Raw genomic sequence first — 11442 nt, 5'->3', positions numbered from 1 at the left:
CACACACACACACACACACACACACACACACACACACACACACACACACACATACACACACACACACACAGTATATACAGTACACATACAGTAGAATCGGTATTGTAGAGCTCCTTTTGCACAAGACAAATACTTTTGCTCTTAATGTGAAACCAAAAAAAAATTCTAGAGTTAAAGAGCTCATATTATGCTCATTTTCAGGTTCATAATTGTATTGAGAGATTGTACCAGAATAGGTTTATGTGGTTTAACTTTCAGAAAACACTATATATTTGTTGTACTGCACATTGCCGCAGCACCTCTTTTCACCATATGTGTTGAGCTCTCTGTTATGGCTACGGAGTGAGGCATCTCATTTAAACATCTTTGCTGGGAGTCGCACATGCGCAGTAAGTACTGCTAGCTTGTCAGTTGCTGAGCAAGAGGGAGTGCCACACTTTCAGCTGGGTGAGCATTACAACATGTGTTACAAAATGACGTACATTTGTCATGGAAGTAAAGGCTGAACTACAATAATAAACAACAATGGAGCAGTTTGTGAAGAGTGTTTTCTGTTGGAGATGCTAAGTCCCTTTGGGGTGGACTTTGAATTTTTACACTTTGTAAACCTATAATGTGCACAAAAAGATATGTAACACAACAAAGGAAAGGGAAAAAGCCAAAAAGCATAATATGAGCACTTTGTTAATGTCTTTACGCCAAAAGGCCCTATTTTTTCTTACCAGTGCTTTTGCAGCTCTCCATGTCAGACTCCAGCTCCCAGCCCTCGTAGCAGGAGCACTTGACGCTGGATTTCTCCTGCTCGCACTTCTGGCTACACTTGAGGTGTTTGGCGCAGAAGCTCTGGATCTGGCAGGTCTTGTTATCGGCTCCCAGCTCCATGCCCAGGGGACATGAGCACATGAAGCCTTCCCCTGGAATAATGCTGCAGTTATGGCTGCAGCCACCATTGTCCAATGAACACAAGTCTGACAACAAACAAACAGATGAAAGAGTTGAAATAAATCCAAGACCGGAGAGTTGTACATTCTATTTGTGGTTTTCTAAACAACAAAAGAACCAGGTACCGAACACATTTTCTCGATGAAGTTTATGTGTATGAAGACTTTTACCACAAAGTTTCTCGTCAGAGCCATCCGGACAATCGTCAGTGCCATCACACAGCTTCTCAGCAGGCAGACAGATGGAGTCGTTGGTAGCACACATGTGGTGAGACAACTTGCACACCAATGCCTCGCAGTTGTCCTCATCCGAGTTGTCCTCACAGTCACTGTCGCCATCACACACCCAAGCTTTGCTGATGCAGCGAGCTGGCAAGTCCCAAAAATATATATTTTAAGCTTGTGTGGTTTTAAACAAACAAGTTTTTTAAAGTTGTTTTAAAGTTTCAGGGCTTGGTCCCACCAGCATTTATTCCAAAGATATACTTCCAATAAAATACTTTTTTATGTTGCTGAACACGCAAATATGAACCATAGACCAATTGAAAATCCTCTTGACAGTGCTGACTTTTGAGAGAATGGAGGAAGCCTGTAACGTCCAATTTTACATAATACATAGCTGCGTAACAGATGCACAAATTCATTTTCCACTGCCAGTTTCTGGTGTGACCAGGCACTTAACCTTTAATTGTTTTGTCTTCATCTGTCAGAGAATAAAACCTATCTGTAATAACAACAACAACATTGCAAAAGGTTTATCGCCCAACTAAAAGCCTCCTCACCAGAATCCCTGCAGCTGAACTTGACTGCTGGGTCACACATGTGGGTCACACCCTCACATTTGTTCTCATCACTCAGGTCCATACAGTCTGTGTCCCCGTCACAGCGCCAGCGCATGGGAATGCACAGGCCGTCCATCCGACACTGGAACTCGTCGACATGACAGCCTCCCGGAGGACGGGTAGCTGGCGAGAAAACAGCAAGAAAAGTGTGATGGTTAGCCAACAAAAAAGATGGAATGTACAGTTAAAGTCAATGTCAAAGAAGCAATAAAATACCAGTAGAAGTCAGCAAATGAAAAATAACTAGACTGGAATCACAACCAGAAAACAGCAATCGCACAATCACAAACACTTGGCAAAAAACGGAGAGAACAAAGAATAAGCCATTTGGTCATTAATTAATTTGTGGGTATGCTGGGACGCTGGGTTAACAACCTGACGCTGAGCCAAGTCAAACAACAGTGACACACACAGCTCACTGACTGATGTCACATGCATATTAAAGGCACCAGTGGGAAGGTGGCACAATAACATCCCCTCATGGCAAAGGTCAGTTCTTGGCACGGCTAAAGGAGGAAATGGGCCAGGGACCTTTCAACACAGGACAACAATATACAGGAGGGGAAGGTGTAAAGTTGGGCAATATATCAATATTTTATCAATATCATGATATGAGAATAGATATCGTCTTAGATTTTGGATAGTCTCTTTTCCTGGTTTTAAAGGCTGCAGTACAGTACAATTGTGTCATTTTGTGAACTTACCAGACTGTTGTAACTGTTCCATTACTGGCCTTTACCCCCTTAGTTACTGAATCCACATTACTTGTGATTATTTATCAAAAATCTCATTGTGTAAATATTTTGTAAAAGCACCAGTAGTCAACACTACAATATCGTTGCAGTATTGATATTGAGGTACTTGGTAAAAAATACCATATTTAATTTTCTCCGTATCGCCCAGCCCTAGGAAGATGATTGTATTGCTTTTTTATTTCAGCTAATGAATACCAGACGGCAGACCAAAAGAGACCACAAACACCCAGAACACAGTCAGAAACAAACACCCAGAACACAGATTGCTCATTAGACCAACAGGTCATGCTGGGCCTCCTTTTTTGCATGCTGAGACTTGACGGCAGTTGGCTGCATATCTTTCACACACGCACACACACACACACACAGACAATCTCTCTCTCTACAGGAGCAAATGTTCAGGCAGCGGTTTCCCACTGTGCTATGATGCTGCCTCAGTCATTGTTACAAAGAGTGATTAACCAGCAAAACTCAATGTTCCATATCAGCCAAGCATGGCAACCAGCTATTTTAAACATGTAAATCAATATCAGTGCAGCAGAGTCAAAACATCTGAGCCATTTTCACAAGACCATGAAAGAGTTTAATTGTTATCTAACCACAAAACATAAACACATCCTGAAGAGAGCAACAGAGAGGATTTACTGATAAGCACAGGCCAGAGGGCAGGCATGGGCATGCAACAAAGAAGATATGAAACGTGGAGGAGGACAACCTCTTTACAACTGCAAACAGCAACATGTAAACACAGGGAAATATATTCCATGATGTGATGAGAGCTTGATTCAGGTACAGCTGGAAAAAGCACAAACAATGCAGCAAAAAAAACAATTCTTTGAGCAGAGCTATTTCAGTTGGTTACACAGTAACTGTCCCTCACCCTGGTTGGTACAGTTGGCATGAGTCTCATCACTGTAGTCTCCACAGTCATTGTCGCCGTCACAGGTCCAGTATTCTGGGATGCATCGGCCACTGTTACATTTAAACTGGACACTGGAGCAGGAATGGCTGCAGCCTGCTTCATCACTGTTATCCCCACAATCATTGTCTGTACATGAGCACATAAAAGATTTTAATTTCAGTTCATTGTTATTATGGATTGTTTTCAAATGCAGCTTCACGGAAGGTGAAGAAAGTCTGAGAAGATGCTTACCGTTGTCACAGCGCCAATTGATGTTGATGCAGCGGCCATTAGCGCAGGTGAACTGAGTCAGAGGGAAGCAGGTTGGGTAGGCTAAAGAGGGGTCAGGAGAGCATATGTAAAAAAAAATAATAAGAAAATTTGTCATCTCAAACTAAAACCTGCTATTCGAGAAAAAGCAACTACATAAAGGTGCAAGTTGTGACTCACCACAGGAGTCTGGTTCATCCGAGCGGTCTCCACAGTCATCATCCAGGTCACAAGTCCAGGAGATGGGGATGCAGCGCCCACTGGCACAAGGGTACTGGTTCGGTGGGCATGTGCGAGCTGGCAGGGGAACAAGTTGCAAAACAGGTATGTGCTGTAAAATGTAATGTAATCTAATTTCCCATTTTCTATCGCTAGAAAAAAAAAAGTTGCCCCCCAAAAATACCCTCATTCTATCTTAATTAAGTTTAAGACAATTTGTTATCTACATTTTTTGAGACACCAAAACAGCTCTTATAAAAGCAACAAATGCTGTTTGGACAATCGCAGTCCATTATCATTGATACTGTGTATCGATACTCCTGGACTGTTTGAAAATTCTTGCTGGCATCCACCGCACAAATTGTAACTGAATTGATTTAAAACAGATACCAATATGTCTGTTTTAGTTGCAACTGGACTGTCTGCCCAAAGTTTTGTTAGTCCGGTATTTCTCAATTATCACTTTCATGTTCTCTCTTAACCTCAACATGGATAATCTCACTAATATAATTTTTAACTATCTATTGATAAAGTAAAAACTCTGCTGCAGATCAAAAAATGATTGCCAAATCAAACCAAAAACTGAATGAAAAACTGTCATTTCATGTTTCTTCATGTACATTCAAGTACAAAGACGTCCATGTTTGTAAATACCAGAACAGGTGGTGTTAGATTCATCTTCATCATTGCCACAGTCATTGTCGCCATCACATAGCCATCGCAGGGGGATACAACGGTTGTTCTGGCATTTGAATCGGTCCGCTGGGCAGGTGTGCTGATCTGGGGGAAGAAAAGAGAAAACTTTTCTTACTTTCTTTTTTGCTTTTTCTTACTTGACACCAAGCTATCCAATTTGTCAATGCTTTCTGTTTGATATACAGCATGCCCTCATAATCCTCTCACCCTTAAAATACGTCACTTTAAATTAAGTACAAAAAAAGAACATCGACGACAAATATGAGTCCATGGTTCTCACAATCGCTTGATAAGGAAAAAGCTTGCCAGTGAAATTACAGTCACATTACGGTGCATGGAAAGAGACAGTCTTGGAAATTAGTGGTTTGCACTCTGTCTGTTCGCATTAGCCAAGACCCTTAAACAGAAATGTAATGTTTATCTATGTGTTGCTGTGTTACCATGACAATGACGTGGCAGACTTACGGCAGAGCTCAGGGGCCTCGTCACTGTTGTCCAGACAATCGTTGTCCCCGTCACACTTCCAGCGCTCTTGGATGCAGCGGTTGTTCTTGCAAGCAAACTCCCCGGGCTGGCACTGGGGCGGGGGCACGTAGGAGGGGTTGGCTGGAGATGCGATCAGGGGTAGGAGGAAAAACAGATGGGCCATTCAGACATGAGCCAAGCACCAAAACAAAGCATTTTACTGCCTAGGTCAGCTCTCTTAAAAGTTAAAAAAAAATATTAGTGGAGATTGCTTTAAAACTTCTCTCCAGATTTGGCAAAGACGGAGTATAGAATAGCTAACAAATGTAAAGTACAGCCTAGAATTCTTTAACAGCTTGAACTCCTGCTGAGTAATCAATTTTCCTTAACCTTCCACATTGATCTTTGGTGAAACCTTTCTACTGGCAAAGCTGCTAAGTACCTTTGCAGGTGACATTATCAACATCCAGGATTTGATCGTCGGCACAGCCACAGGACCTGCTGTCAGGAATAACAAGGCACAGACTGCTACATCCACCATTGTTAACTCGACATGCATTAGAGCCTACAGGAAAAGACAAACAAAGAAGACAAGGGGAATGTTTCATTAATTAATTAATTAGAAAGTTATGAGGTGAAATGCATGAGTAGAAGAGAGATTTACCTTGTTGCTGGTGTGCATCATACACTCTGATCTCAAAGATGGGTGGCCTCTCGTTGCGGAGTAGGGTGACTGTCTTTGTGACCTGGTCCAGTTTGTAGATGCTGCCACCACGGTACTCATTCCAAAAAAGAAATTGTTTGTAATGACATAAGCCAAAGGCGTGGTTAAGCTCCTGCCCCTCATACACCACCTGATAAATCAGGAAAAAGACGGAGGTTAGATTTCCAAATGTTACCCGCTTTTCAACAATTATTATCCCAAAGTAGCTTGTCATTTTAAATAATGTGGAGTAGTATATGTAGTATATATTTTATCATTGTGCATCATCAATACACCACAATCTAAAAATATTCCCAGAGCATTACCAACCTTTCGTTCAGTGGTGTTGAGGTAAACCAACTCAATACGATCGTAGTAAGCATCCACCCAGTACAGGATGCCCTGGGGAATGTCCAGACTCAAGCCGTTAGGCCACAGCACTGTCTTGCTGGTCAGGAACACTTGGTGATGGGAACCATCCATCCAAGCTTTCTTGATCTTCCCTCTGTTGCTCTCTGTGGGGTCCTCCTCCCAGTCAGTCCAGTACATCCATCTGGGAGATGAGAAGAAGTATAACCATGTTCAAAAGCTGTGTAAGACAAGACATTTCTGCCAAAATATGGCTTTTAGTTGTTCTTTTTAGATGACGTTAGAAAGATCATCCCAAGAAAAGGATGGATGCTGTTTCATCCAAACATTATAACTGGGTTAACATCATCATCATCATAGCATTTATGGGGAAGGAAAAAACATTAAAATAACAATACTCTCCCCTCACCCATGCTGGGGGTCCACAACAATTGCACGAGGGTGGCTCATCTTGCCCTCAATGAGAGTCTTGCGGGTCTGAGAAGCCTTCTCCAGCCTGGCAACGCTGATAGTCTTCTTAGGCCCATCATCTGTCCAGTAGAGATTACCTCCCATCCAGTCTACTGCTATCCCCTCTACTGTGTGAATACCTGAGATAAGCAAAGTAAGCCGGTGTGAAAAAGAACCAATTAGCTTGCCAATACATGATGAATAAAGTGAAAAGGATCCAGAATAACCTGGATTATTATCCTCCCTAAATTCCAGCATTTGGTTAAAGAGTAGAAATAGTTCCTAGAATCCTGTGAAAAGCTGTCATTTTATTCTTACCTTCCTTTAGTATGGTGTCTCTCTCTGTGCCATCTATCTTCTGTCGGCCAATAATGTAGCTGGTGGCATCAGCAAAGTAGATGAATTCACTAGCGGCGTGGAAATCCAGAGCTCGGGGGTTCATTAGGTTCTCAATTGGAATCATGTACTCATCCGGCACCTTCGCGTTCATGTCCATGCCCCGGATGATTCCAGGACGACCCTTACCGTACACCAAGAACAGTTCATGGTCTGGTTCTGCAGAGGAAGATGAAGAAGGAAATAACACATTCTCAATGAATAACTCATCACTTCTGCCAGCGATTGTCTAACCACCCTTACCTCATTGCCATCCTCAATCATCACGGGTGAAACTAATCGAAAGGTTCTCCTTTTGTCAAATTAAATGTTCTTCTCAGTCCTAATACTCACTCTTGCAGGACTTTCCATCGCTGCCGAGGCTGAAACCAGAGCGACAGCGGCACGTTCGAGTCTTGTGGCTGTTGCTGAGCAGACAGATGTCAGAGCAACCTCCAGCCTTCCCAAACTGATCCAGGGCACAAGCATGACTGCGCACTAAGCCAGGAAGGGACATGAAAACATAAGTTATGCAATGGCAACTGTTATTAATGGACATGGACCAGTTAACACTAAAGCTTAGTGCCTTCTTGAATGAGTACCTTGAGGTTGGCGCCTCTGGTGGTACACGTGCAGTGCGGCTCCCCGGTCTACCCGCGTCACCACCTGGAAGTCAGAACTGTTGAAGCGGTTTACTCGGATCACACTGGTCTTGGGGTTGAGGTTGCCTTCGTCTGAGTTGGTGGCATAAAGGTAGTTCTCAAATACAGTCAGTCCGTAAAGGTGCTCAATCTGAAATACAGTGAAACAATAAAGCAGCAAAATAAAAAAGTGTTCTACTGAGAATGCTGACTCTCAGTGAAACAACTCATGGCGCATGACTCATGGCTTTTGTGATATTGTTTGTGTTTACATTTTTTACCTTGAATGCTGTCTGATAAAATCTGCATCATTAAAACTTTTCTAACAAAGTATTTATCAGTAAAAAATATAGTTTTAACAGGTTTCTAAAAATAAAAAGCAATCTCTGACAGACATCTATAGACTCAGACAGAGGCAGACAGAGAGATACTGTGAGAGAGTTTGTGTAAACTTGGCAGAGGGGAGCACAATGGCTCCACTTCCAATCTGCTATTAAACAGATAGAGGCCTTACTTTCATAAGGGTCTTTTCTGTGCAGCTCTCCACTACTGTCAAAAAGATGTATAGTTTGGGATCGTATTACCTCCCCCACCTCTCTCACACACACGGCATCACTGCTGTCCTGATTTCATTGAGACCGATACTCTACTTTAAGTTTGAGCCAGGCTTCACTAGGGCCAGACTAATGTGTTTAGAGAGGCAAACGCCAGGAAAATCACACACTCTTTAAGTTATATCAATCAAGGCAATAAAAAGGATGTATCTCCAAGAGAGACAGGATCTCTTTACAGGAGATACAGGAGATAAGTGGAAAACAGTACTGCCTCTAAGGATGATGATATTAAATCAATGATGATACAGATTTGGAAAACAGATGTTTGTGTTATCGAAAGGGAAGACTGAAAAGTCAAAAGGCACTCTGAGCTATAGCTGTTCGTTTTGACCGTTAAAAAGAGGGCTAAACAATCAGAAATATTCATTCTTTACTGCATCTCTGTGTATGTTAGGGTGTTTTTTGTGCACCCTTCCAACCATCTTTCAAACCTCACCAGCAGGCCCTGGATAATTGTGTGTCGGTTCTTTCCCTCATAGTCCACCACTTCGATGTAGTCCAGGTATGCGTCAGCCCAGTACACCAACCGGTTGACCAGGTCCAGTGTGATACCATGTGGGAAGACAATCTTGCTGTCCACCAGCTTAGTGCGGTTCTGACCATCCATATCACAGCGCTCCACCCTCGGCGTAGACCCATAGTCTGTGAAGAACACTTTGCTGTGGCAAAAGAAGAGAAGCATAAAAGAACGGAGGGGTTCAGTAATGGTGAGGTGACCAAAAAGGGAATTGTATTAACAAGACATATCTGTGTTAATAACTATAATGAATTACAAATGATTTCCAGAAGGATTAAAATAGAGAAGTGACACTCAAGAAAAGGGAACTGAATCATATACTAGCTTGTCAGTATCAGGAACTTGAAAAAGCCAACATGGAAGAGTTTATGTAGTGCACAGGAATCTGTCTAGGTTTCCATCTGGAGGAAGTGCTTTGATTTTTGACCGTCTGCTTGGTCAGCACGTTGTCTGATCATAAGACAACATTTTCTTCTCAAGTGTTGCTAAAACTGAACTGAGAGTACTTGTTAGGTCAAGAAGAGTAAAGGGAAGTACAGACCCCATGGCCGGGTCCAAGGCGATGCCTTTAGGGTTGTACAGCTCTTGGTCCAGCAGGGTCACACATGTTTGCCGGTTAATGTCGCAGACAAACACCCGGTCATCCACGTCATCCACAAAGTAGAAGTTTCCGGTCAACCAGTCGATAGCCATCTGCTCCACATCTGAGGGATGCAGAAGAGAGAATTTGAGAGAGGATAGGACAGAACCATTTGAAAAAATAAAAATAAATCAAAACAAAATAGAGTCTCTTGAGAGTACAGTCATATACCAGCCTCATTTTAAAACCTCACACTTTATGATGCCTCTCCTCCAAAGCACCAGCAATCTTAAAAAACAAAATCATGGCGCAGAATTAATGAGCTTCCTGTCATCTTCCTGCACTACTGGGTCCAATTACCAACTTTGGGACCAATTACCAGGTTGTCCATTACCAACACTCCACCTGTCTTTGATTAAGGCAATCAGAGCATGGGGGAGGACATTAAACAGAAAAGGTGACAGATAAAGAGTGAATGCACCTTCTAAGCTGAACTCCTTCAATGGACTTGAGCAATAACACAGAACTTCTGTGTGGATAACCTGCATATACTGGACTGCAATTCGTCGCGGGTTGACTGAGAAATAAAAGTCCAGGTGGTTCTTCTGAACGTCCGGTCGTTGTCTAATAAGACATTTGTTCTTCGCGACTTCTTTAATTCCCACGCTCTCGACTTTATGTTTATAACTGAGACGTGGATGCGCGAGGATGATGTATCGCCCTTGATGGATCTTTGTCCTTTTAACACCAGTTTTCTCAACACTCCGAGACTTTCTGGAAGAGGAGGGGGGATTGTTTCACTTTTCAAGGACAATTTTAACTGCAAACAGATTGAACTGTGATCCTTATGCTAGCTTTGAATCGCAGCTTTTTACTATAATTAAACCTTTGGTGGTTTTGATTGCTGTAATATATCGTCCACCTAACTATAATGACAACTTTAATTCTGAGTGGGCTAACTTTTTATCTAGATTGGTTTTTCAGTATGAGAGGATTTAAATTGTTGGCGATTTTAATACCCAAATTTGTTGTGACAATAAGCCATTAGTAAAAGACTTTTTAAACGTTATTGAGTCTTTGAGTTTCACGCAATTTGTGTCTGAACCTACACATCAGCATGGGCATACATTAGATTTAGTTCTAAGCTAGAGTTTGTCTGTCTCAGTTAACAATATCAGTGTCTTACCAATTTCCACACACTCGCTAGTATTATTTGACATATCTATCCCCAATTCATTTTTAAGATGTATTTTTATGAGTGAGTTGAGGACATCCGCACTGCGATACCCCAGTCAGATGTTAGGAGATTAGACTGCTACACAGGACTGCTATTACAGGATCACCTTTTATAGGACAGGTCCTTTCTGAGTTTGAGCCAATTTCTTTAGCTGAATTAACTATAATTGTTACGATTGCAAGAGGTAGCACTTGCTCCCTGGATCCCTTGCCTGCCTGGGTTGTTAAAGAACTATGGCCAACATTAAGATTGTATGTTTTAATTGTTCTAAACATTTCACTCTCCACAGGAGTTTTTACGGCTTGCTTCAAATTTGCAGTGGTTAAACCATTATTGAAGAAACCAAATCTGGATATTAACTTGTTGGAAAATTATACCCTGTCTCTAATTTGGCCTTTCTATCAAAAGTCTTTGAAAAAGTCGTCTTTATTTAGCTTTTAAAATATTTGTTATGTAATAATCTTTTTTAGTCGCTGCAGTCTGCTTTTCGAGCAAAACATTCTACTGAGACAGCACTCACAAAAGGTGGTAAATGATTTGCTACTGGCTGCTGACTCAGACTGAACATCTGTCCTTTTGTTATTGGATCTTAGTGCAGCTTTTGATACTGTGGCCCCCATATTTTTTATTGGATAGAATCGAGATATACTTCGGCATCTCTGGCCAGGTGGTTGAGATCCTTTCCTTTCAGAAAGACCGCAATGTGTGTTCTATAGCAACACATTTTCCGATCCTTCCCCACTTCAGCATGGGGTTCCACAGGGTTCAGTCATTGGTCCCCTGTTTTTGTTATACAGATGTGCTCAAATTTGTTGGTACCCTTACAGCTCATTGAAATAATGCTTCATTCCTCCTGAAAAGTGATGA

General features: G+C 42.0%; 1 protein-coding gene across 2 annotated transcripts in view; it reads right to left on the bottom strand.

Moving 5' to 3' along the window:
- Positions 1 to 11442, bottom strand: part of LOC117947745 (low-density lipoprotein receptor-related protein 1-like) — a 90066-nt gene that overhangs the window by 34599 nt on the left and 44025 nt on the right. For both annotated transcript variants that reach the window (XM_034876958.1, XM_034876959.1), the window contains exons 7-23: positions 9300 to 9462; positions 8678 to 8900; positions 7589 to 7778; positions 7341 to 7484; positions 6930 to 7166; positions 6571 to 6751; positions 6123 to 6345; positions 5754 to 5943; positions 5532 to 5654; positions 5090 to 5230; positions 4583 to 4708; positions 3890 to 4006; positions 3692 to 3772; positions 3419 to 3586; positions 1724 to 1906; positions 1113 to 1310; positions 723 to 968 (exon numbers count right to left, since the gene is read on the bottom strand). In XM_034876958.1, coding sequence (XP_034732849.1) covers positions 723 to 968; positions 1113 to 1310; positions 1724 to 1906; positions 3419 to 3586; positions 3692 to 3772; positions 3890 to 4006; positions 4583 to 4708; positions 5090 to 5230; positions 5532 to 5654; positions 5754 to 5943; positions 6123 to 6345; positions 6571 to 6751; positions 6930 to 7166; positions 7341 to 7484; positions 7589 to 7778; positions 8678 to 8900; positions 9300 to 9462 — 2934 coding nt within the window. The remainder of the gene's footprint in view (positions 1 to 722; positions 969 to 1112; positions 1311 to 1723; positions 1907 to 3418; positions 3587 to 3691; positions 3773 to 3889; positions 4007 to 4582; positions 4709 to 5089; positions 5231 to 5531; positions 5655 to 5753; positions 5944 to 6122; positions 6346 to 6570; positions 6752 to 6929; positions 7167 to 7340; positions 7485 to 7588; positions 7779 to 8677; positions 8901 to 9299; positions 9463 to 11442) is intronic.

Source organism: Etheostoma cragini, chromosome 7 (assembly GCF_013103735.1).
Source record: "Etheostoma cragini isolate CJK2018 chromosome 7, CSU_Ecrag_1.0, whole genome shotgun sequence".
In the NCBI taxonomy this organism is placed as follows: Eukaryota; Metazoa; Chordata; class Actinopteri; order Perciformes; family Percidae; genus Etheostoma; species Etheostoma cragini.
Note: the sequence above shows the minus strand (reverse complement) of the source record. Positions and strands in the feature narration are given on the sequence as shown.